The 26,049-nt window shown below is 53.2% G+C and overlaps 2 protein-coding genes across 2 annotated transcripts; both read left to right on the top strand.

The window, feature by feature from the left end:
• Positions 1 to 7,465: 7,465 nt before the first annotated feature.
• On the top strand, positions 7,466 to 12,655 carry SULT2B1 (sulfotransferase family 2B member 1). The gene is made up of 7 exons (XM_050914491.1): positions 7,466 to 7,491; positions 10,004 to 10,176; positions 10,479 to 10,687; positions 11,083 to 11,209; positions 11,750 to 11,844; positions 11,932 to 12,112; positions 12,540 to 12,655. Exons 1-7 carry the CDS (start codon positions 7,466 to 7,468, stop codon positions 12,653 to 12,655), a joined length of 927 nt encoding a protein of 308 aa, XP_050770448.1.
• Positions 12,656 to 19,099: 6,444 nt separating this feature from the next.
• On the top strand, positions 19,100 to 26,049 carry LOC127028796 (soluble scavenger receptor cysteine-rich domain-containing protein SSC5D-like). The gene is made up of 7 exons (XM_050914490.1): positions 19,100 to 19,130; positions 21,175 to 21,201; positions 22,158 to 22,487; positions 22,903 to 23,232; positions 23,647 to 23,976; positions 24,531 to 24,860; positions 25,773 to 26,049. The coding sequence occupies exons 1-7, from the start codon at positions 19,100 to 19,102 to the stop codon at positions 25,805 to 25,807; spliced, it is 1,413 nt and encodes a 470-aa protein (XP_050770447.1). The 3' UTR covers positions 25,808 to 26,049.

The raw sequence follows: 26,049 nt of genomic DNA, 5'->3' as shown, positions 1-26,049 counted from the left end.
TCCAAGCACCACGTTGCACAGAGGTGAGCGTTCCCACCGACCCGACGCCAATGCGGCAAGGAAGCTGCCACAAAGCCAGACGTAAAAGTGCCCTAAAGGCCCCCGAGAAGGGACTCTGGTGGGTGCGAGCAGGGAAACGGCTGCCAGCGAATAAAAAGCAGAAGAGAAGAAAGGTACAGGCTGGGAAGGCAGCGTGCCAAAGCCTCCCCAGGACTGATAAGTGCTGGAGACCTGCAGTCGGACCTGCAAGAACCGATAAACTCTGGGCACAAAGACCCCGCCGAGTCTGCCCAAGGCCACCGGCCCACGCTGGCATCTGCGACGGGGGCTGTAATTTGGTATAACTCAGTGGCTGCTATGAACAGATAGGAGCCTGCGGGATTACAGGCAGCCAGTGACACGATGGGGTATTTCCAAGGGATTTTCCGAACGCCTCCAGCACCCCAATATCAGTGGGAGCCCGCCGCAGCTGGGGATGGAGCTTCAACCAGGCAACTGCAAGGGAAGGCAAGGGGATGAGCTATGAGTAAACGAGCTAAACACTATTAATAATCACTTTGAGCCCATTAAAGCTTAACGAGTAAAAGGTGCTCCAAGAAACTCTGCTCCTCACCCACGCCTCCCACCCCTGGCTGGGTCTCAAGGCGCGGAGAAGGGAATTCACGGCCAAAGCAAGAGGATTTTCAGGAGCGATTTGGTCTCGCTGGCACGGAGTGGGTAACGTCAGCCCAAAGGGTAATGCAGGGTAATGCCATAAAGCAAAGCCGAGGAATCCCACATTGAGAAGGGAGGAGATGAAGGTGACGGTGGAATATATTACGAAAAGAAAAGGGTGAAGGGGACGGCAAGTTGAATAAATGAGAAGGCCAGAAGTAGAGCAAGCTAATAAAACCCCCAACCCAGCAGAAATCCTTATTTAGATGAACTGAGACGACCACTTTTTGTCCCACGCTGAGGCAGGCACTCACAAGATGCTCCCATTGTTGTTCAAACAGCCCGGCTCTGAGTCTTTACTGCACGAGTAACACTGGAAGCCGAGAAGAGGGCTCAGGATTACCCTCTCCCAGGGCACGTTCGCCTTTCTGGGATGGACTTGGACCGTTTCTTGGCCAGGACTCTCACCCGGAGGCTGCGGAGCCCTTCCCTTCGGGTTGAGACATCAGGGTGACACTGGGTGGGGGGATCAGAAAGCCCCCCTCAAGTGGAGGGGAGAACGAACCCGCTGTCTCAGAGCCCCGTGCTCTCAAATCCAGGAGTTAAAAGAGGGAATCACCTGCGTGGGCGGAGAGGGACGGCACAGAGCGGGCTGGGAGCGGGCCAGGGACAACGGCGGGGCACAGCTTGCAGGGGACACGGAGGGGGAGACTTGCATGAGCAGGCGGTGAAGAGCCCCACGCCCGGCCTTTCGTTGGAAACACGCTTCCCCCAGCTCCGAAAAAGCCAAATATTAGGGCTGCCTTTGCTGCTGTCTGGACATCCAGCACATCCCGGCTGACTTGTCACCGTGAATTCAGGCAGGATGATAAATTCAGTGTTTTCTGACGCTGTACGATGGCTACGGCGAAGTCACCGAGGGGTTTTAGGGTTTCCCTACCTGCCGCAGCACTGGGGAAGGCTACGTGGGAGCCCCTTGAGGCCGGCCACGGTGGGGGGATGTTAATCGGGAGAGGAGCAGAACAAGACGCCGGACTTACCGGGGGCCAGGAGGGATCCACCACTGCTGGTTGGTTTAAACCGAGGAGTTTCAGAGGGGTCTGCTCTTGGGGAAGGGATTAAAGTATACAGGCAGCACCCGCAGACCTCACGAGCCAGAGGAACAGAAAGGGGCGAAGCAAGAAAAACACAAGGGCAGCAAGGCGACATATTTGGGGGAAAAACCAGCGTCTGCCAGAGCAGAGCTTCTACGTGCCAAAGCAGAGAAGATTTGGGGAGTTGAGCCCGAGACGGGCAACCACAAGGGTCCCAAAAAAGCTTACGTGCCTCTAAAACACGGCAGGAGAGGTATTCCCCGGGTGGGCAGCGCCGCGGCCGAGCCGAACCCCGGGAAAAACAGCTTTGGCGAAGACGGGGCGACGGCGAGTTGCCATTTTGGAGAGAGTCACGGGACTGATCGGGGTGACCGGTCCTACCCGCGGAACAAGAGCTGAGGGTATCAAGTGTAGCCGCGAAGGAATTGCTGCCCGCAGGCTCTAAATAAAAGCGAGAAAATACGTCGGGAAGGGAAAAAGAATAATTTCAGTGGAAGGACGGGGCCAGTGTGGGAGCGAAGAGGCAGCGAGTAGCGGCGGCGAAATTTGCAGCAGCGGAAAAGGCTCCAACCACAGCCGCGTAGGAGCTGCTGGGCCAAAAATACACAATTTTTTTCGCCCCCCCCTGTAGCGTCAGTGACGCCCCCAGTCCGCCCAGCATCCCCAGTGCCTGTGGGATAGCCAGGAACCCCCCCTGCAGCCCAGCCCCTCACCCCTTTTCCACCCTAGATACTCCCAGCGTAGCCCAGTTTTCCCCCAGTATCAACAAGGATACTCCCTGCATATTCTGACATCCCACCCCCCCCAAAGAACAGCACAAGCCCTCCCAGTATGTCCCAGTCTCCCCTGGTATCACCCAGACACTCCCATCGCATCACCCTCCCAAAACCCTTTACAACCAGAATCTCCTAGTATGCCCCACTCCCCCCAGTATCAAGCAGACCCTCTCACCTCATCCCTTCCCTCCCCCAATACAACCAGACTCCCCCAGCATTCCCCAATCCCTACCAGTATCAACCAGACCCTCTCATCTCACTGCCCTCCCCCCCCATTACAACCACACCCTCCCAGTACACCCCAGTCCCCTCCCAGTATCAACCAGAGCCTCATCTCACTGCCCTCCCCCCCCATTACAAGCACATCCACCCAGCATGTTCCAGTCCACCCCAGCATCAACCAAACCCTCTCATCTCACTGCCCTCCTCCCCGCCATTACAAACAGATCCCCCCAGTATGCCCCAGTCCCCTCCCAGTATCAACACGGGCCCTCCCATCTCATCCCCTCCCCCACCCCATTACAACCAGCCTCCCCCCCAGCACGCCCCAGTCCCCTCCCAGTATCAACCAGACCCTCGCCGCTATCACCGCGGACCCCTAGCCATTCCCAACGCCCCCCCTCCCGGTACCACGACCCTCTCCCCCCCCAGACCCTCCCTCCCCCCGGAACCACCGTGGGCTCCCTCCCCCCGCCCCAGTATCGCGGCGGATCCTCCCAGCCCGCCCCCTCCCCGCGGGGGATGCCACGGCCCGGGACGGCGCGGCCCGTTCCCCCCCCACCCCTTACCCCCGGTACTGCCGGCCCCGTCCCCCGGGCTCACCGGGCCCCGCCGCCGCCGCCGCCGCTCACCCCGGGCCGGTGCCGCAGCCCAACGCCTCCCCCGGAGCCGCTTCCGGCCGCGCTCGCGCGCTGCGCGGCAACGCCACTTCCGGGGGCGGGGCGGAGGCGGCGGTGGTGACGGAGCGCGCATGCGCGCGGAGCGGCGGTAGGCGGCGCATGCGCGGGGGGCGCGGAGCGAAGGGGGAGCTGGGAGCGTGCGCGGGCTGTCGCGTAGAGCGTGTGTCGGGATCCGCGTGTGCGTGTGGGGACACGCGTGTGCAATGCAGGGAGGTGCCTGGAGCTCGTGTGTGGGCATGGGGACACGCGTGTGGGCATGGGGACACGCGTGTGCAATGCAAGGACGTGCCTGGAGCTCGTGTGTGGGCATGGGGACACGCGTGTGCAATGCAAGGACGTGCCTGGAGCTCGTGTGTGGGCATGGGGACACGCGTGTGCAATGCAAGGACGTGCCTGGAGCTTGTGTGGGCATGGGGACATGCGTGTGCATTTGGGCACACGCGTGTGCAATGCAAGGACGTGCCTGGAGCTCATATGTGGGCATGGGGACACGCGTGTGCAATGCAAGGACGTGCCTGGAGCTTGTGTGTGGGCATGGGGACACACGTGTGCAGTGCAAGGATGTGCCTGGAGCTCATGTGTGGACATGGGGACACATGTGCGTGTGGGGACACGTGTGTGCAATGCAGGGGCGTGTCTGGAGCTTGTGTGGGGGTATGGGGACACGTGTGTGCAATGCAGGGTGTGGGCACAGGGACACGTATATGCATCGTAGAAACATGCCTGGAGCATGTGTATTTACGTAGGGACACGCATGTGCCCATGGAGACACGCGTCTGCAATGCAGGGACATGCCTGGAGCATTTGTGTGTACATACGGACATACATGTGCACGTGGGGATATGCGTGTGCAATGCAGGGACATGCCTGAAGCAAGTGTGTGCGTGTGAGGATGTGTGTGCAAAGCAGGAACATGCTTGGCAGTCATGTGTGTGCATGCAGACACGTGTGTATGTGGGGACGTGTGTGCAATGGGAGGCACCTGCCTGAAGCACAGGGGTGTGTCTGGGGACACGCATGTGCACAACAGGGGCATGTCCGGAGCAAGCGTGTGTGCATAGGGACACGCATGCAATGCAGGAATGTGCCTGAAGCACATGAGTGTGTATGGGTACACGTGTGCATGTGGGGACATGTGTGTGCAGTGCAGGAACGTGCCTGGAGCACGTGTGTGTGCATGAGGACGCACGTGCGTGCGAGGATACATGTGTGCATGTGAGGACGTGTGTGCAAAGCAGGGACATGCCTGAAGCACATGTGTGTGTATAGGGACAGGTGTGTACATGGCAGAGACATGCCTGGAGTACACGTGTGTGCATGCAGACATATGTATGCATGTGGGGACATGTGAGTGCATGGCAGGGACATGCCTGAAGCATGTGTGTGTATGGGGACACGTGTGCATGGCAGGGATGTGCCTGGAGCATGTTTGTATGCATGGGAACATGCGTGTGCATGGGGAGATGTGTGCAATGTAGTGACACGTCTGGAGCACATACATGTGCATGGTGGCACATGTGTGCATATGGGAACATGCATGTACATGGCACAGACACGTGTGTGCAATGCAGGTATATGCCTGGAGCAAGTGTGTGTGTGTACAGGGGATACATGTGCAATGCAAGGACATGCCTGGATCACATGTGCATGTGGAGACACGTGTACATGGCAGGGACGCGTGTGTGCATGGCAGGGATGAGCCTGGAGCATGTGTGTGCATGTGGGAACATGCTTCGAACACTTGTGTGTGCGTGTGGGAACACGTTTGCATGTGGGGACACGTGTGCATGGCAGGGTTATGCCTGGAGTGCGTGTGTTTTTGCATGTGTGGCCATGTGTGCATGTGGGGACACGTGTGCATAGCAGGGACATGCTGGAGCACTTGTGTGCGTGCATGTGGGGACATGTGTGCAATGCAGGGACATGCCTGGAGTGTTGGGCGGGGAGGGGACACGCATGTGCAATGCAGGGATATACCTGGAGCACACACGTGTGTATGGGGACATGTGTGTGCATTGCAGGATGTGCCTGGAGCATGTGTTCATGTGTGCATGTGGGGACATGCATGTGCAATGCAGGGACACACCTGCAGCACATGTGTGTGTGCATGTAGGGACGTGTGTGCATGGCAGGGACACACCTGCAGCACATGTGTGTGTATGGGGACACGTGTGCATGGTAGGGACATGCCTGGAGCACGTGTGCATGTGGGGACACGCATGTGCATTGCAGGGACGTGACTGGAGCACGTGTGCATGTGGGGACATGCATGTGCAATGCAGGGACACATCCGGAGCACACGTGTGCATGTGGGGACACAGCTAGAGCACACACATGCGTCCATGTGGGGCCATGCATGTGCGATGCAGGGACACGCCTGGAGCACGTGTGCGTTTGCATATGGAGATGTGTGTGTGCATGGCAGGGACACACCTGCAGCACATGTGTGTGTATGGGGACACGTGTGCATGGCAGGGACACACCTGCAGCACACGTGTGTGCATGTGGGGACACACCTAGAGCACACACGTGTGTGCATGTGGGGCCATGCATGTGCGATGCAGGGAGACGCCTGGAGCATGTGTGCATTTGCATATGGAGACGTGTGTGTGCATGGCAGGGACACACCTGCAGCACACGTGTGTGTCTGGGGACACGTGTGTGCGTGGCGGGGACACGCCTGGAGCACGTGTGTGCAGGGAGAGGTCCCCCACGGAGCACGGCCGAGCCCCTCACCTTGCAGCCCAGTCGCAGGTGCCGGGCAGGGCGGCACGCTGCTCCCTTGCCGCTCCCGTCCTCGGGGCAGGAGGAGCAGGATCTCTCCTGGTAGATGAAGGGGAGGACGCACGGAACGGGGTCGGATCCTGGGAAGGAAACGGAGGGAGAGATGAAGTAGAATCGTAGAACCATAGGAGCACAGGATGGTTTGGGTGGGAAGGGACCTTGAAAGGCCACCCAGTCCAACCTCCCCACCGTGAGCAGGGACATCTTCAACTAGATCGGGTTGCTCAGAGCCCCGTCCAACCTCACCTGGAATGTCTCCAGGGATGGGGCATCTCCCACTTCTCTGGGCAACCTCTCCCAATGTTTCACCGCCCTCACGGTAAAAGGGAGGTGCGTCACCCTGCTGCGTCCAGCCCCAGGACCCGAAGGGTTCGTCTTGTTGGGTCACCGCCCCTGCTAACCGAACCGGTCCTTTGGGATTCACTACGGGGAAGCTCTGAGATGTTCCTACCACCCAACCCTATGTCCACCTGCCCAAGTGGCAACAGAAGAGGACTCAAGATAAACCAATAACACGGACCATCGCCATCAGCCCTTAGGCAAACATTTTCAAAGAGCTCAAATACTCGCCCATGGTTTGAAAGGGCTGTGAGTGATGCAAAGGACCCACGGATGATGCAGCTCTTTGACTTGAGTTTGCCACGAGGCAAAGCGAACAAGGAAATACAAACGGCACCGAGCAGGGAAATAAAAGAAACTAAGGAGCTGGTTGAAAAGCCACACCGTATTTCAAGAAATCAAATAAAAATAGAAAAAAAAAAAAACCAAACCAAGGTTGCAAATAACCACAGTTGGAGGAGGTGAAGGAGGTCCTTAGAGGTGCCCAGTGCAATCATCAACCCCGATGAGCAATGTCTCCGTGTCTCCCCAGGTTGCTTGGACCTTCTCGTGCTGCGACGCAATCTGCCGCCTCCTTGGGATGCCGGGAAGGACTTGGTTTGGGGCACGATGACGTGGTGACACAGACCTCTTTGAGGCACATCCCGACGGAGGACCACCGTGCCAACCAGCCTGGAGGGCTGCACCTTTTAGGCACCTAAAAGTTGCCACGTTCCCTTTAATTTCCGTGGGGAAGGACAGGAATCACGTCCCCAAGGGACCTGATGCTCCTCATAATCGCATCCGGACGTGTTGCTGCTCCCCATCATCTCTGAGCACCACCAGGTGCCTCCAGAGAAGACCCAGACCTTGATTGTTCCCAAGACAAACCACTTTTTGCCATCTCTATCTTTGATTAACCGTTCAGTGCCTACCCAGAATGTCTAACCAGTGCATCCCATCCAGGTGAGATCCAAAAAAAACCCCACTGTTCCAAAACGGATATTGATATTTTTGCTGCTTTATTTCTTTCTTTCTAATTTTCCACCCAACGGGGGACAACGTCCTCTTGGATCTGCAGCAGCGAGGGAATTGCCCGGGCTCCTGGAAAGCGTGATGGTGTTTGATTTCTGTTCCACTTTAGCACAAATGGGTTTTCTTTAATGAGACTTCACTCCTCTCTTACTACTTTAATTAATTTGAAAGTGATAACTTTAATTAATTATCTAATTTTAATTCATGCTAAATTGCTGTGGATTCCGGTTTGGGTAAGTTTGGGTTTTCTTTCTAAAATCTTACTGCTGAAGAAATTAATTTCTTATATTCATACCTCATCACTGTGTTTTAAAAGGCTAGCATGCATTCCTTCATTCTTAGCTTTTAAATATTGTTCAATTGCTATTGATTCTGACATGACAAGTTTGATTTGGAATTGTTGCATGTTAATATTTTTAATACTTGACAGTCATGATAATTACAGGCTTTTCCTTAAAGTTTAACTTAAATGCCCTGGCTGCAGTTTAAAATCCTTTGCGGTTTTGGTTTTTTTTTCCCCAGTAGCATGGATGGAGGGTTTTTAATAAGAAAACTTAAAAATATCTAAAACTTAATATATTCATTTTTAGGTTTCTCTATATCTTAACTAACCAAACACTGCTTATAACGTGTTAATGCCTTTTAATATGATGAAATATGTATTTCTAAAATACAGATTATGCCATTTTTTAGCTAAGAATTCATCCACGCCGAGGTGTTTACAAACGTATTTGTTATCTAATTTTTAATAATTATTTAGGCTAGTATACTTACTTTTTGGAGGTAGGCAAGCCTACCGTTATTTATTAACTGTTGATTATGAAAGACCAGATAGATTTCTTTTAGGTCTGTTCTGAAAAATGTAGATACCCGCTCGGATTGCAAAGAAAAAGAAATTTATAATACTTTGAGGTTTTCCCTGTAGTTTTTAGTTTTGCTTTACTTATTTCTTAACTCGAAGCAGGGAAGGTGACGGGTTAATTTAATTTCCCACTTCCACTGTTAACCTCCTACCCGGGGGTGGGTTAACGTTCCTCTTTGAAGTGTTTAAACATTTCTTAATCCCATTTTCTCTCCTGTTTGCTTGGAAAACAAAGCAAGATCCAAAGGGAAATTGCTGATTTAGTTGATTGTCTTAAAAAAACAACTGTCCTATGCACTCAAAGCCAATATTTACTTCTCAAACACTCTGCGCGCACCCCATGGACTTATTTTTCGGTCTACTTTTATCAGCACATCGCGTTACATAAAATTTTCCAAAGAAAGAGCAGTCCTTTTGCAAGAAAGCGGGATACCTGCTGCATTCCTAGGGGAACACTGAGAAAAGACTTCTAATTTCGCAGATGACTGCATGGCTGCCTTATTTACGAGAAGCATTGGTTGCTTCTAATTAATGGCGTTAAACGTCCCTGTCCTTGGATCTACGGCAGACCATGTCGTGCCTCAGTGGAGGAAGAACTTCTCCTCCTCCTCTCCCCGTAGTGCAACCATGAAAGTTTTGAATGAAAAAGAAGATCTGCCCCATCCCTTATTGCTGTAGCAGCGTCTCTGCCTTTCCTGCGAGGACTTTTTTTTTTTCTAATGAACCATTTTAATAATCCATTTTTTAACAGATTTGTCAAATTTACTGGGATTTACTGGGAAATTTACTGGGAAAGGATCTTCAGTTCAGGGAAATCGTTTAATAGTGTCTTTGGAGGAAAAGGGAGAGGCTTAGGTGGGAATTCAGAGGGGCATGGGAGAAAAGCGGGGTCCTTGGGGTTCAGGACAAGAGGACACAGGACACCAGCTTCCCACCTCACCATGCTCCCAAAAGGACCTACACTGGTTTCCTCCCCGCATCCCAGCCCAACCACCCCACCTCGGGAAAGGGATGCCCGCTGGACTTTGGATCTTGTTAATCATTGCTCCAGAATGGTGGCACAAGGGCAGAAAACTTTTCCCTCCCCTTTTTATTCTCCCTCCAGTTCCTGGCACCTCCGAGGACCTGTAGCTCCTGGAACAGAGCAAAGCTGGGGTTTGGGTACCAGACAGGGAAGTTCTACCTCCTGTCCCCCTGACTGGCCAAAGGTCCTGCAACGATGGCTGCTTGACACCCCTCCAAGCTGTGAGGGCAGGTAAACACGTGGGGCAGCAAGGGGAGGGAGATGGGATGTTGGTCCATTAGCAGGAATTTAGCCCTAGAGCTCCTTAAATGCCCTATGAGCTAGCTGTCCCCCGTCCGCACAACCTGCTCTTGAGGGAGGGTCCCCACGAGGAAGGACCGGAGAGTATCCGCGTGGGTTATCCCATAATACACATCCCGTATCCCGAACATCCCCTCATGTTGGGGATATGGGATGGCTGGGCTCCTGTTTGGGACCCACTATGGGGGGATGAGGTTTCTTGGCTTGGAGTCAGCACCCTTACCCCGTCTCTCTCCCTCCCCATCATAGTGGTGCAGAGCTGCAGCACCTCATCCTCATCCTCACCCAGGCGCGATGCCGGTCCACTATGTGACATACAAAGGCGTTAAGTTCCCCCCTGCCTACAACTCCGAGCACAGCTTGAGTTTCACCCACAATGAGTTCCTGGTGCGGGATGATGACGTCTTCAACGTCACCTACCCCAAGTCTGGTACGAGGGGTGGACAAAGGGGCTGGCCAAGGGTGGAGAGGGGCAGGAGAGGGGTGAGGGCTTTGGAAACATCTCCAGGTGTTGTTCGGAGGGTGAATCTTCTCTTGTGGTGGGGAACAGGAATGTTTGGGGGGGGGTTTTAGCACAGTGGTTGTGCATGGGCAGGGCAGCACCATCTCTTGGAGGGGCACAGACTCAGTGCTGAGGGTGCTGTTGACCATGGAGCTGTGGCACAGTGAGGTCCTCCCATCCTGACCCCCCAGGCAAGGTCCCCTGCCCTGCATCTCTGTTTTCCCTGGCAGGCACCGTGTGGATGACTGAGATCCTGAGCCTCATTCACAGCCACGGCTGTCCTAGCTGGAGCCGAGCCGTCCTCAATTCTGACCGCATGCCCTGGTTCTCAACCCGTCTGGGTCTGGAGTCGGCCCTCAGCTACCCCCCGCCTCGCCTGCTGACCTGCCACCTCCCCAGGCACATCTTCCCCAAGTCCTTCTCCCATTCCAGCGCCAAGGTGGGACAGGCACCCATGCAGAGCTTCAGGGGGGACAGGGGGGCTGGGAAGACCATTGCCCACAATCTGGGGAATCTTGGAGTGAGGGGGCATTGGGTAAGGACCTTGGCATTGGCCTAGGAGAGTGGCGAGTGTCCTCCGTGCCCTCCAGATGGAAATATGGAGAGCCCCATCTCATGCCCTGCCCCTCTTGGATCTTTTGGAGAGTCTCCAATGGCTCTAGGGGACTTGTGTGTTCATGGAGACCCCCGCCCAAGGTCTGCGTGACAGAGTCTACCCCAGAGTTGGTCCTTGTGTGGCAGACCCCTCCATTTTCAGATCTACCCCAGTGCCAGTGCCTGCAACTCCCCTTCCCCTACCGGGAGCGTATCACTCCTGTACGCACTCTACTCCAGGTTATTTACACCCTACGGGATCCTCGAGATGTTGTCGTCTCCTACTACTACTTCTCCAAGATGTGCACCAGCTATGAGGATCCCACATCCTTTGAGCAGTTCCTGAGGGACTTTCTGAACGGAGAGCGTGAGTGTGGTTTGGGGCTTACTCAGGGCATGGGGGTGGGTGGGTGGTGTCTTCCATCGCCTCTGGCTCAACGGTCTTTTGCTGCTGTCCACTGATGATGGCTGTGAAGCCAGGCTTCCCACAGGAGAGGTGTGAATGGCTCAGGAGGAAAGCAAAGCACTTCTGCAGAGATGCGCAGGTCCACAAAGCCCTGTTGTGCTTTGAAGCAGATGGAAAGTAGATTTCCCTGCCTTCTCCTGCAGAGTTCAGATGTCGTCAGGAAGTCTTGGCCAAGAAACCCTATAAAGCCCTGGCAGGACCTTACCCATGAGCCTTGCACACCTCTAGCCTCAGCCTCTTCCCACCATGGGGGTGGCTGGAGAAGAACCCATTGCTCAGCTGCAATTGCAGCTGAACCTCCCAGTCCCACCTGCTCCCTGGACACCGTTGCTCTGTCCTGCATCGTGGCTGCCCTGCTCCCAACCTTGTGTGAACCCTCCTTGGCCTTGCACATCCCCTGCCCTGCCCTGCCCTGCCCTACTGCCTTTTGCCTCCCATCAGTGCCCCATGGCTGCTGGTTCGAACATGTCCGAGGCTGGATGGAGATGAAGGACTCGGAGAATTTCTTCTTCATCACCTATGAAGAGCTGAAGCAGGTAGACACCTGGGCAGACCCTCCAGCTCCAAACATGCTGGTGTGTCACAAGGCACTCGGTGGTAACAGGCTCCATCTGTCCCTCCAGGACCTGCACAGCAGCGTGAGACGTCTCTGCCGCTTCCTGGGGCAGGATTTGGATGACGATGCCATCTCCTCAGTGGAGCAAAATGCCTCCTTCACGGCCATGCGGGAGAACCCAATGTGCAGCTCCATCCTGCTCCCCGCAGACATCATGGACCAGACGAAGGGCCAGTTCCTGAGAAAGGGTGAGCACAGAGGAGCCCCATCACCACACCTCGGGGAGGGCCCCCCATCAGGTGCCCTCCCCATGAGGACAGCCAGAGCGAGGGTGTCTTGGACAGTCGTATCACAGTGCATTTGGGTCTGAAGAACGGGGTCTATAGAATCATAGGACAGAATCAGAATGGTTTGGGTTGGAAGCGACCTTTAAAGGTCATCTAGTCCAACCCCCCTGCCATGAGCAGGGACATCTTCAACTAGATCAAGTTGCTCAGAGCCCCATCCAACGTCACCTTGAATGTTTCCAGGGATGGGGATGGTCTCTCATTTTGGACAACCCCCTCGGGGTGGTAGCTGGACCCAAGAGCTGAGCCTCTCCTCTTGTGCCTACAGAGCAGAGAGGGGGGGCTGCGTGCTGGGGTGGACTCTGAGCCAGAAACGCTTCTTCCTCAGGCATCTGCGGGGACTGGGAGAACCACTTCACAGTGGCACAGAGCGAGACCTTCGACAGGATCTACCGGGACAGGATGCAGGGCCTGAACATGACCTTTCCTTGGGACAGGCATTAGGATTTGTCCCTATCTGAAGCCAGCTAAGCACTGGGTATAAACCAGCCGCCGACAACTGGGGTAACTGGCTGCTGTTGGACAGAGGGGGTTGTACCCAGGGCTGCAGATGGTACTGAACCTCAGCATGCAAGCCATTAATTTGCACCCTTTCTCCTTGGCAGAGCTTTTTCTCTTGGGTTGTGCCTCTCCTCTCTGTCCCATCCCTCGACCCTCTTTCCCCTGAGGCAGGCTCTAGGGTCTCCCAGGGTAGGACCCACCTCCCTGCCCTCCAACACATTCCTCTTCTGCAGGCAGAGGAGAGTAGCACACACCAGAGAGCACGCAGATGAAACACGTCCTGCCTGTCACATCCACTGGCCAGGGCATCTTGTTTGGGAGCTGCAACCAGCTGAAGTATTCTCTTGGGGCTGCTCATCAAGCAGGAGAGCAGCAGGGAAAACGGGGAGGACCACTTGAAGGCAGCGGTGTTTCGGGTGTGCTGCCGGTGCTAGCACAAATGGTGAGGTAGATAATAATAAAATGTGAGCAAAAGCGGGGCGGGCTGGCTGCCAGACCCCGGGGACCTGGAAGCCCAATCTGTCCCTTTGCACGGGATGGATTGAACAGCAGGATGGCAAAATATCCCCTCCACTTTCCAAGCCAAGAATGGGAACTCTTCACATGCATAGGACATGTCCAAGACGGACATGCATGGTCAGTGCTAGGGCCAGGGGTGCTGAGTTTAGGAAAGGGTGTGCAGCCAAGACAGCGTTGCCATTGCAGCTCTCTTGATCCAGCCTGATAGAGCCTAAACCAGGTGACGGGTTTCAATGAAGCAAGGCCAGTTGTGCAAGACACGGTGGGATTTAGAAGCACAGCCTTGTCCTTGTGCTGAAAGAGATGGAGTGCGGGATGGCATCTCCCTGGGGACCACAGCCAGAAGCATCCCAGAAAATCAGACTTCTACAAGATTTAGATGATTGTCCCCACAGAGAGGCTTTGGGGAATCAAAGTAAGGGAAGGACCTTTGTGGACCTTGGCCAAGAGATGGCCTCTGAGCCTCCACAGAGCCCGCAGGAAAGCCCAGCTCCTTGCAGTGGTGCAGCTTCCAAAGTACTGCTTGTCATTAATGACAGCCTTACTTCCTGATAGAGGCAGCCAGAGACACCAGGAGATGGCTCCAGGCTTGGCAAGACACTGTCCAGAGAGGGAAAGTTGTCCCACGGACAGCAAGCAGTGCCATGGTTGGCATGTCCATGCTGAGGTCTTGAGCAATGTCCCAGCCAGAAGATGACCTGACTTAGAGAAAGCCTTCTAGTCCTCTTGACAATGAAGACCAGGCCACTTTATTGCACACCCGCTCATGGCCAACACTTGCTACCCAATGACCACCTGGTCAGGAGTTGAGAAATAATGAGGAAGAGTGTGTGGCACAGGATTGGAAGGTGCCCCCCAAAACCACAGTCAAAATTGTTTCCCCTTATGTAAACTCCAGTCAAATGACCCCATTCATGTGTCATGCTCCAGATGTCCGAGTGCCTTATTGAAATGTTTGCCTTCGAGCTATATGTGGCTCATTCTACACCCAGCATGACATTTCTCCCCCCCTATCCTGCTAAAATTTGAGGTTTGGGTCAATGCCTTAGCAAGGCTTTGTAAGAGTAAATACCGTGGAGCCTTAGTGCAACAACCGCCCCCCCCAACCCAAAGTATGGGGAGGGGCAAAAGCCAAGGTAAAAGGAGAGTGGGATGTGGGAACGGACATGGAGAGCTGTCAGGTCCCCAAGGACCCTGGCACAGGACTTTTTGACAAAGGGCTGGGCCATGTTCAATGTCTTGCAGAGGCCAAAATACTGCTTTGAACTATGTGTATCGATTAAATCATCAGTAATTATAAAAGGAACCCTGAATGTCTGCTAATCAGATGTAGATACTGCAGACACCCAGGAAAAAGGGCTCATTTGTCTAAATATAGGCAGTCATCCACTACAGAAGGTTTCTAGTCTCTGTTTATTCTTGTGCCATATTTATAACCTGATGAAGATGTCTTAGATACTATGTGGTGACTCCAGCATCACTCAGTACACATATCCCACCCATCTTGCCTTTAGAGACATCGGAGTATCAGATGGAGGCCAGGTAGGACACGCTATGGTGCGTGCGAAGGCTTTCCATCAAAGATGAGACCACTAAAGGGCTTTGCTGGCTTTGGGAAACAAGGTGCCTTGTATGTCCAGAGTTACTCAAACTCCTTTTCAGCAGGACAAGAGCCCAAAGAACATACAGCAAGTACATCTGTTCTAGCAAAAAGAGAGTTCAGTTCATGATTATCCTTTCTCCTCCTAACTCGCTCTTAAATGCAGAGCCCTCTTTAACCCATAGAAAGTAATCGCGGTGCTCAGGGAACGTGTTTTTATGGCCTCCAGAGAGAGAATGCAAACAGAGCGCACTGCAGTTCTCTTCAGATGCATCTCCTCAGATACGTGGAGAGCATCCTTCCCATCCTGACACACTTACACCTTCTTACCTCAGATCAACCAGCTGCAGTTGTAAATTTTACCTTGCCACAGGGCACAGACATCAGGTCCCAGACATGATATCTCTTCGTTAACTAGTTTCTTGCCCATTCCCTCTGTGTTTACACCGTACACGGGCTAATCCTATCCCACCCTCTCTTCTAGACCAAAGCATGTATTTTCCCCAGGGAAAGCCAGAGCCCCGCTGAGGGACAGTTCACACCAGAGCCCACCCCAGACAAGCCAGCAGAGATGTGTCAGACTGCTTTTGCCTCTCTCAGCTCCAGCTCTGTTGTAGCCAGCTCTGCCCTCCCCATGCACACACTTCCCTGCCACTCCCCAGTGTACCCAACACATCTCATCTTCATTCTATAGAAAACAACTCTCTGGCAGGCTTAAAGAACATAATTCCTACTACCTCAATCATTTTGAGCTGAAGAACAATGCAAACGTATCCTCAGGTGTGGAACAAAGAGCCCATCCAAACCAAGCACCACGAAGAATGAGCACAGCTAGTCCACTTTGTGTGGTGCTAACCCTCAGTGCTGTGAACGTGAGCTGGTTCATGCCTTGGCTGCATGGAGCGGTCCACAGAGCCGCGTTCAACACAGTGGGTCTGATGATGAAAGGATAAATGGTTGAGTTTTCACCCTAAGAACGCCCGTGATATTAAAGCTTGATCCCAGCCTGCCTGGGAAAGTGATGATGTTATTAAAAGACAGCATGGGCACTGCTTACCTTGGAAGAGATCGAGTGCCTGGTTAAATAAACAGCTTGTTGTTGCTGCTCCATGTTGAGCGCTGACTGACAGTGATGATGCTAAAGCAGCCAAAAAGTCGCTGCCTTCCCTGGTGTGCATGCACAGGACCAGTGTATGGCTGAAGAAAAATCAGGAAATTCGGGTTATCTTCACAGTGTCCTGAGGAGAGGTATCAGGGCTGGGCAGGACTGTGTTTTCAACAGGTCAGCAGGGAGAAAAGAGGAATTTCTTTTTGAATTTTTGGGTACTCCAAGTAAAAGATGCTGGGAAACTCCACAACATTTCAGGAAAGCCACAGTGGATGTCAAGACTTGTCATATAATACAAGGAACACCACTCCACGCAAGGACCCTCATGCACAGTCAGTTGCTCCAAGCCTCCCTACATAGTCAAAATTACACTTTGATCCACTTGGATCTTAAGAGAAATGAATGAATGAATAAATGAATGAAAGAGGAAGAGAGAAAGAAAGAGAGGAAGAGAAGAATAAAGGCGGGAAGGAAAAGAGGAAGGAAGAGAAGAAGGAAGTGGGAACGAGGGAGGAAAAAAGGGAGGGGGGAAGGAAAGAGCTCTGGTGAATTTTAGAGGATTCAGTCTAAATTCAGTTCCTGGAAAAACGTTGAGCACAAAGCCAATACTTCTATTTGTAGCCACCTAGAAGATAACATGCCAAGTGTTATCAATGAACACAGGTTTGTTGGAATTAACTATCAAGTGAGTAATCGACTGTACAAATAGAAACCAGAAGTTACTGGCCAGACTCCCCACAAGTGGGAAGAACCTAAGGATTGGTATCAAAGCACAACAGGCTGTGGCTCAACAACCTACGGGTATTGCGAAAAAAGCAAACCTCACCTGAGACTTCTGGAACAGGGGGTCCTCCCGTGTTCGAGATTTCTGTGTGACCGTCATCTTTCCCCAGGAGTGCTGAGGTCTCTGCTGCACATCAGCGGCTGGGTGTGTGCTTCAGCTTTCAAGAAGGGTGTTGGCCAACTGTTGGCCTGCTGGAGACTGGCCAGAAGGGAGGCAGTAACAGCTCTCTAAGCATAGAAAACAGGACAGAGATGGCGAGATTGAAAATATCCTCAATGAGCAAAACTGAAAACTAAGCAAACAGATGAGAACAGTCTTCAAACGCTAAGATACAGAGCTCATCTGTATTCTCTCCTATGAGGAAAGGCTGAGAGAGTTGAGGTTGTTCAGCCTGGAGAAGAGAAGGCTCCCGGGTGACTTTCTTGCGGCCTTTCAATACTTAAAGGGAGCTTATAAGAAAGATGGGGACAAACTTTTTACCAGGGCCTGTAGCGATAGGACAAGGGGTAATGGTTTTAAAATAAAAGAGGGTAGATTCAGACTAGATATAAGGAAGAACTTTTTTACAATGAGGGTGGTGAAACACTGGAAGAGGTTGCCCAGAGAGGTGGTCGATGCCCCATCCCTGGAAACATTCAAGGTGAGGTTGGATGGGGCTCTGAGCAACCTGGTCTGGCTGAAGATGTCCCTTCTCATTGCCAGGGGCCTGGACTGGATGGCCTTTAAAGGTCTCTTCCAACCCAAACTATTGAAGGATTCTATGATTCATCTGCTGTCAGCTGGATGCAATGCTCTCCTCCACCACACACAGCTTTGATACTGAATTTAATATGGACCTGACTTAAACTTGGACTGATGCATGTCTTTGAGAAGGCCGTGGTCCTCGGTACCCTGAGATTTGTATTTATTCAGGCCTGCTTTTCTGGCCCATCACCCGCACCTTTCATCTGCTGGACCGGCTGTTGCAAAGAAAAGACTTGCTACCCCTACCCTCATTCACCTTCCCTGTGAGTTGTCACCCATTCCTACCCTCCATTTCTGCTAGGGATGTTCTCTCCTTGTCTGTCACCTCCAGAGGGTATCTTCACACTCTTCATTGGCATGGGGAAGACAAAGGAGGTGTTGCAAGTAGTCCCTGGGTTGTACAGTCTAAGCAGAGGAGTACCTCAGAGCTGCACAAACTCGTCTGTCCAACGCACGCTCCCTGGGATGAAAGGTGTTCCTGTGTGCCTTCAGCGCTGAAGCGCATTTTCTGTATGTTCAGCTGAGCTGTTTTGCACGCGCCTCTGAGCTTCCTGGAGATGATGCTGAGCAACGGTCCTGTGGGCCAACCTCGCCCAGATAGCTAGTGCAAATCCAAAGAGGAGGTCAAGGATTTTGCTGAGTGGTGGAGGGTGCGGTGCAATTCTCCTAGCATCACATCACCTTCCCTTCAGGATATCTGCCCTCTCAGCCAGCCCTGGGGCATCTTCCCTCTTAGACATCTCCAGTATGGGTGTCTGAGTCTGACATCTGACTGCAACTGCCTCCTAGGAGTGCTTGATGATCTCTGCTGAGCATGCAAGGTATCTAAATGCATTTTCCAGATAGAGAAGTTGGCACGAGGTAGATCCCACCCACGATAGCAGCAGCATCATATCCCTGCTCAGCTGTGTGACTATCTGGGTGATTCAGCCTTGTAGGGGACCTGGGAGCCTGGCTGTCCCATCCAGGGACAGAGCATCCTGCCGCTTGCACATCTGGCTTTGTCAAGACCGGGAGGAGGTCTCACACCAACCGAAAAATTAACTGGATTGTGAACACACACAAACCTTGCAACCAAATTTCACAAAGACTTCCCATCTCTTGGGACAAACATGGGAGAAAAACTGGAAAAAAATTCCGCTTTTGGAAGACGTTGCTTTCAGCAGTGGGAAAAGGTTTCTTACATCTTCTCGTGCTGCATTAGCAGCATGGGATCATACCCATTTTCCCAGCTAAGGCTGGGCACTGATGCCCTATTCCTGTAGCTGCCTGAAGCCAGTCCTGGAAGATGACTTGCAAAACCCTGTCTCCCCCCATCCCTGCCACTGGTGGTCCAGAACCGGCTGTCCTGAGAGGACTTGTTTGCTCAGCAGATTCCCGAAACAGCCCAGTTTCACAATCCCACAGCCTACGTGATGCTCATGGCACAAGAGTCACTTCCTGGCAGAGGCTTGGCTTTTCGTACTTGCTGAGCACTTGCCATGGGGCACGGAGGGAGGTTTTTGGGGTGGAGGGGAGGAGCCGTGACAAGGGGGACTTCTCAAATAGCCAGTCCCTTGGGTGCGTGTCCTGCCTCCTGCCTGCCCTGCTCTCCCGTGGAGACAACAAGCGCACAGTATCTTTGCTACCAACATGAGGCTTGTCCTCCTGGCATGTCTCTGGGGTAAGTGAGGTGGGATTTTTTTTCTCTTTGCTTTTGGCTTGGCATCTCTTTGCCAATGGTTCTCCCCTTCCACTATTGCTTCTTCTACAGCCCACAGCACAAAGCAAATGGGACGTTGCGAGGAACTGAAACGCAACCGGTGGTATTTGATCCATATCTGATAGCTGAGTGTGGGCACTCAGATCCCCTCAGATGTCACTAGACAGCCACAGGTGGACAGCTGGATGCTGCCCCACCTTGGCACCAATACCTAGACACCTTGAGAAGTGTCTCATTCGGGAACTGAATCCCAGCCCTCGTGAGCAAAGGCAGCAGCACACAAGGTGGGGTTCCCTGCCCCTCTTTCTCTGCTGTGGGTTCCTAGCCTGTGTGGGTTCATAGAATCATAGAATAGTTTGGGTTGGAAGGGACATCTTAAAAGGTCATCTAGTCCAACCCTCCTGGAATGGGCAGGGACATCTTCAACTAGGTCAGGTTGCTCACAGCCCCGTCCAACCTCACCTTGAATGTTTCCAGGGATGGGGCATCTGCAGCCTCTCTGGGCAACCTGTGCCAGTGCCTCACCACCCTCATTGTAAAAAAGTTCTTCCTTGTATCTTCCTTCATTCCCGTGCATCAGGGATGAGACCAGACCTGGTGGCAACGGGCAGAGGTACTGAGCGTGTTCGGTGGCTACGGTATGTGGGTCGGCACTTCAGGCTCCCAAGATGCTATGTTATCTGAATGCAACTGGAATTTACAGAGAAGGGGGATAACCATTAGGCATCTCAGCCAATAAATGTTAAAAGTAGCTAAAAAAAAAAAAGAAGACCGATGGAAAAAAGACTTACCTGGGCAATAACGCTAATGCTTGTCCTGCTGTCAGCAGTTCTGCCCTTGCCCGAAGCTGTTGGCCAGTGCTTGAGATCTTGCCAGACTGCTGCATTTAGGAGCAGAAATTGTTGTTTGTTTTCAGCTCTTCTTTGCTGTTGACCTTCTACAGTGGGCACAAAGTCCCCTTCTCCTGAGTTTCCAGGAAAAACAGATCCTGGCAAGTTTTTCCTCAGACTTTCCGTCCCAGAGTTTGCCTCTACCTCTAGCTAATCCTCAGGGAAATCCGCTGAATGGGAATAGCCTCTTTGTACAAGTCTCCAGATGCATTCCACCTTGAAGACGCTTTTTTGCACAACCCCGTTAGCAGGCCCATAGCTGTTCCCATGGCATTTCATTGCTGCCATTAACGTCTGCAGGACTGACAGCAGTCCTCGGGTTAATGTTGTCTGGTGTCTGCTTGAAGTTCAGAGATGGTAATGCTTCTTCGTGGTCTGGCCCTGACTGAAAGGAAAAAATAAAAATGCCATGCTGCCTGCAGCTCATCCCATTTTCAGCAGTTTCCTTCAGCGGTGTGCCTCTTGCCTGGCTGTTGATAAGAGCTGGGTGTCACACCCAGAGTCTCTAGGCAGAGACAAGCACCTCCAGCCCCAATTCGACCGTCTGCTCTGGTCACCAGCCCTAGGATGGGATTGGTGTGCATCAGCCATGACTCAGCTCTTTCCACTGGCTGTCACAGGAGCCTAGATCATCTCGTCTCGTCTCGTCTCGTCTCGTCTCGTCTCATCTCATCTCATCTCATCTCATCTCATCTCATCTCATCTCATCATCTCATCTCATCTCTCATCTCATATCTCATCTCATCTCATCATCTAATCTAATCTATCTGGACACTGACTTTCAGGTGACTGAATCTGGACAAGAGGAATCCCAACTGCTCTGTTATGGTGTTTTCACATTATCTGCCCAAACCAATTGTTGGGTTTTTTTTCCAGTAGACATTTTTCTTAGGTTTTCTCTCCTTATCTGATCTCTTTATCAAGAAACTGCCGTGGACATGCACTAGGATAGACAAAGCCCATTGACAGCTGGGTTTGGGAGGTGGAGAGCAATGATGGGCTCTAACAGAGCTCACAGAGTCTTGTCTCTTGCCCGGTGTTTTGCTGTCCTGAATCTCTGCGCTCTGCAGAGCTCATCAGACTCGGACTAACATCCTGTATTTCTTCTATTTCAGCTTCCCTTGCAGGAGTCCTGCTGGCAGGTCAGTATTTGTAGTAGAGAGTGGAGCATGAGTCAGCACACACAGCTATCATAAAATGTCACGCAGAATGATGCTATGTTTGATCTGGAGATTTAAATATGCTGCTCGAGGCCAAGAGACCTTGGTCTGAAACCTGTTTCTGTGGCCAATGATCTTCTCTCTGTAAACCACATTCTCCTGGTTAGCCGATGGAGAAGACCTGACTCTACCTCCTGTATGTTCTGGGAGGTGCAGCTGGTACCTGCTGGAGATCTCCGGGTGAAAGGAGCAGTACTGATCCAAAACATTGACAAAACAGCTGCTCATTTTAGCGAAGTTAAACCAGAAGTCGGGATATCCTCGATGCTGGGGTCTGATCTCCATGAGATGGAGGAATGCCTGGTGTCCCCTTGGCTCCATGAGCCAGTGTGGAGGTGCTTCAGGGTTTCAGATCCTGGCGCTTTTCAGTCCCTGAATTTCTCCCACTACAGCACCCCAGATCTGTGCAAAGGGACAACGGTATCCGGAGAGATTTGGTTCTTGATATTAGCAGTCACTGCCAAAAGCTGAGCAAACCCAACCCTTCCCTTGGGGAATGGGTAGAAATGTCTCAATTCTCTCCTCCCTGCTTCCAGTCCTTGTAGCAGCATTTGCTGGAGACACTGGCCTTAACTATGGGGAAACTTACTCAGAACCTGAATGCTGGGGTAGGTTTTGGGGGGGACTACACCTCCCCCTTTACAGCTGAAAATGAACCCTGTGATTTGTATCTCAAAACAGACTTACGGTCCCACAGACACCTACGGCTTTTGGCCATTCCCAGCTCACAACCCAGTTCCCAACCACCAAAGATCTGGGATGCTAGAATACCCTGGGCTTTTCTTCCTCCTGGTTTGGCAATAAAGACAGCCTCACTGGGGAGGAAGAGTGCTCTTTCTCATTCCCTGCCTTCACCCTGGGGTGTCTCCTCTCTCCAGAAGATGTAAACGCAATCAAACATGAGATTCGCCTGGTGGGTGGCCCCAACCGCTGCTCTGGGAGAGTCGAGGTGCTTCACAAGGACGTCTGGGGGACCGTCTGTGACGACCAGTGGGATTTACGGGAGGCAAAGGTTGTGTGCAGGCAGCTGGGCTGCGGGACGGCGCTATCGGCCCCTCGGGAGTCTAAATACGGGGAAGGGAAAGACCAAATCTGGCTGAGCGACCTGAACTGCAAAGGGACAGAAGCGTCCCTCGCCGAATGCGAGGCGAAGCCATGGGGAGACAACATCTGCAACCACGTGGAAGATGCCAGCGTGGAGTGCTCAGGTAACCCCCAGGTGTTTTCGACTTCGTGACACATTGGCCCTTCTGCCTCAAATAAGCCAGAGTGGAATTTCTGACCCATCCAGTTAGGAGGTCAGGGATGCAGAATGACTTTGTTCAGCTCCAGCTTCCTGCCCTACTTGACCCAGAGAAGCTGCATCACAGCTCCTGGACCTGGAACAACCTGCAGAGCTGGGAGAGGACACAGATAGTCCCCTCCCTCCCCTGACAGCCTCCACGCTGATATTATTTTCCCTGCAACTTTTCTTCTTAAGCCAGAAGTTAGGAAGGGAGCCTTTGACAGGCGTTTGGGATGAGCAGAGACAGTTTTGATGCATCATGGGAGATTCTGCCTTCTCCAGGTGATCAGGGGCACAGAGACTTGTCCCAAAACTTCTCCCTCGTTCGTTTTTGGCAGGAACAGAAATACCTGAGCCAGGGCCAATCCGGCTGGTGGGAGGCCCGAACCGATGTGCTGGGAGGGTTGAGGTGCTTCATGAAGAACAGTGGGGCAGCGTGTGCCATGACAACTGGGATCTAAACGATGCTCAAGTCGTGTGCAAGCAACTGGGCTGTGGGGATGCAGTGCTGGCCCCCATTGGAGCCAAGTTTGGACGAGGATTGGACACCATCTGGCTGGATGATGTGAACTGCACAGGGACGGAAGCTGCTCTCTCTGAGTGCCCGGCGAGGCCGTGGGGGGACCACAATTGTTACCACGGGGAAGATGCCAGTGCAGTTTGTTCAGGTAATCCTTCCGTTCTCCCGCTTTTGCCAGCCATGCGTTAGGGCATCCTCACAGTCAACGTGGGCACAACCTTGGACAGGAACAAGGGCTTCCTACGGAGCACTCTGCTACTGAGTTGGTGCTAACCTAGTAGTCCTGCTGGTGGCCTGGGGTCCATACACCACGGAGGCGGGCTTCAGGCTGGGAGGTTCTCTCCTCCCTGCTCACTGGGGTGCTCTGTGGCGATTTTTCTTCAGCTCAGGCTGGAGGTTAAGACTGCCATTGTGCTTCTTGCTTGGACAGTTGCATGTTCTATGTGGAGAAAGCTCTGGAGGAGAGGCTGCTGTGTGCAGGGCAGGGCGGGGATACTCGGGGAAGAGGGGGGACACACACCAATGCACAGTCTGAGCATGCCCTCTCTGGATGTGTCTGCAGACTCGGGGATCACCGTCTCCACTTCAGTCCGCCTGGTGGGTGGCCCCAACCGCTGCTCTGGGAGAGTCGAGGTGCTTCACAAGGATGTCTGGGGGACCGTCTGTGACGACCAGTGGGATTTACGGGAGGCAAAGGTTGTGTGCAGGCAGCTGGGCTGCGGGACGGCGCTATCGGCCCCTCGGGAGTCTAAATACGGGGAAGGGAAAGGCCAAATCTGGCTGAGCGACCTGAACTGCACAGGGACAGAAGCGTCCCTCACCGAATGCGAGGCGAAGCCGTGGGGAGACAACATCTGCAACCACGTGGAAGATGCCGGCGTGGAGTGCTCAGGTAACCCCCCCTCTGTCCCCCATCCTGCACGTGCTGGGCAGTAGGATGGGCAGATCCCACCACACACATGCCCCTTGCCTGAATCAGGGCTGGTCCCGAGCCCCAGTGCAGCTCTGTGGATGTCTGCTGGTGGGAACTAGAGAGGGACGCAACTGATTAACTCATCCCATCACTGGGTGCTTGCCCAATGACCCAGGGAGGACACATGGGTGTAGCTGACCCAGGGGCAGCATTAAATCCTCTCCTACCTGAGACTGCTCTGGTCCCTTGTCCCACCCCTGGGCTGCAGGGTGATTAGCATCAGCAGACTCCTTGAAGCTGACACACAGTAGAGCCTGCAGCCATCCATGAAGACCAGGAAAGCTTCCTCCTGCCCTTTTCCCACAGCCCCTCTCCCTGGCTTTTCTGTCTTCTCACCCCAGAGAAGCCCAGCCCTTGCCATATCTCCATTGTGCTCAGAGACACCGGAGCCTCTACTGAGCAGGCAAGCTTTCCACAGGCAGTGGGGTGTGTAGGATGCTCCCTTAACATTTATTTTCTGGGCATTGGTGCAGAGGTGGACATTCCTGAGGAGGGGCCAGTCCGGCTCGTGGATGGCCCGAACAAGTGTGCTGGGAGAGTCGAGGTGCTCCACGAGAACCGGTGGGGCAGTGTGTGTGACGACCACTGGGACATGAAGGACGCCAAGGTGGTGTGCAAGCAGGTGGGCTGCGGGTCACCACTGTCGGCTCTGGGAGGTGCCCGCTATGGGCGAGGGCCAGACATCATCTGGCTGGACGATGTCCAATGCAACGGGACGGAAGAGAGCATCTTTGACTGTCAGGCCAGGCCATGGGGTGAACACAACTGCTATCACGGAGAGGACGCTGATGTTGTGTGTGCAGGTAACTACCCATCACCGTGGCATCTGAAGTGATGTGGGGACAGGGTCAAACACTTCTAGCAGAGCCAGCAGGCTGGACTGCAGGGTACAGAAGGGGAATCACAGGGCAGGAAGGCTCCCCCCAGCTCAGGATAATGCTGGTGGAGGCAGGGAAATGGACCCAGCCGTAAAGGAATATAGAGCATCTGGTTAGGATGGATGTGGTGGGACCAGCTGGTGGGAGAGGGGCATCAGCAGAACAAAGGCAAACACGCCGGTGACAGCCTGACTATGATGGATCCTGCTGGGGAGATGCTGTCAAGGGGGTTTTGTATAGGGCAAGGCTCCTAAAGGGCAGAAAGAGGGAAGGGAGGGCAGTTTCTGGGGCAGGAGGTAAGGATGAGCATCTGTGAGGGCAACAGTGTCTGGGGCGAGATGCCGCTGTATCAGTACATCATCAATACTCAGTAAATGTCTGATTGGACTATCTGACGCTCTTGGGAGCTGAGTTCCTGACTTCTCATGCCCTGTTTCTTGGGAGAGAAGCTTGGACAGGCCTTGCATGGGTGAAGGGAGGAATCCCTGGGGGTCTTTGTCTGGTTTCATTATGGAGGAGCAGGGCTGTAGGGGCTTGGATTTCACCTGGGTGCTGCACAGGGTCATGCTGTCAGGACCATGTGCTGCAGTGCTCTGGATCGAGCAGTGCATTGTGCGTCAGGGTCAGAGTCTGCACTTCATGCAGTCCTGTCCTGGCTCCCACAGGGCCCTGTCCAAAGCTCAGGTGTTGGGTTCCTGACAGCCCCAAATATATGAGTATAATCCACCCTGCAGACCTTCTTCAGGAGCAGAGTCTTTGTCACTTCTAGCAGGCAACACTGGTGTCCGACAGTTCCTGGGAGCAGATTTTGCTTTACCTTGCTCCCTTTCTTTGCAGTTAACAAGAACCTGGAGGAGCCAGAAGCACCGTGAGTGCCAGACTGGCCACACTGGACCATGCTCATCTTGCCGGACCAGCAAGATTCAGCTGAGAAGGCGAAGGGCAGGGATGTTGCAGAACCATCAGTGTGCCATAACGGGATCCAGGGTTTGGCAAAACCGTTCTCTCTCATCCTTTGAAGGATCTACAAACTTGGTTGTAACTGCACTGATGGAAAACCCAGCTCAACACGTTATTCCCACTGAAAAGCAAACGTCATAAAGTATCAATAAAG

The sequence above is a fragment of the Gymnogyps californianus genome, unplaced genomic scaffold (assembly GCF_018139145.2).
Source record: "Gymnogyps californianus isolate 813 unplaced genomic scaffold, ASM1813914v2 HiC_scaffold_43, whole genome shotgun sequence".
NCBI classification, from domain to species: Eukaryota; Metazoa; Chordata; class Aves; order Accipitriformes; family Cathartidae; genus Gymnogyps; species Gymnogyps californianus.
The sequence above is the reverse complement of the archived record's forward strand: the minus strand, read 5'-3'. Positions and strand labels throughout refer to the sequence as shown.

Coding starts and splice junctions, on each gene's coding strand:
- SULT2B1 (XM_050914491.1), top strand. CDS start 7,466: ATGTCTAACCAGTGCATCCCATCCAG. Junction 7,492..10,003: donor AACCAGTGCATCCCATCCAG/GTGAGATCCAAA, acceptor ATAGTGGTGCAG/AGCTGCAGCACCTCATCCTC. Junction 11,845..11,931: donor CCTATGAAGAGCTGAAGCAG/GTAGACACCTGG, acceptor CTGTCCCTCCAG/GACCTGCACAGCAGCGTGAG.
- LOC127028796 (XM_050914490.1), top strand. CDS start 19,100: ATGAGGCTTGTCCTCCTGGCATGTCTCTGGG. Junction 22,488..22,902: donor TGCCAGCGTGGAGTGCTCAG/GTAACCCCCAGG, acceptor CGTTTTTGGCAG/GAACAGAAATACCTGAGCCA. Junction 24,861..25,772: donor CGCTGATGTTGTGTGTGCAG/GTAACTACCCAT, acceptor CTTTCTTTGCAG/TTAACAAGAACCTGGAGGAG.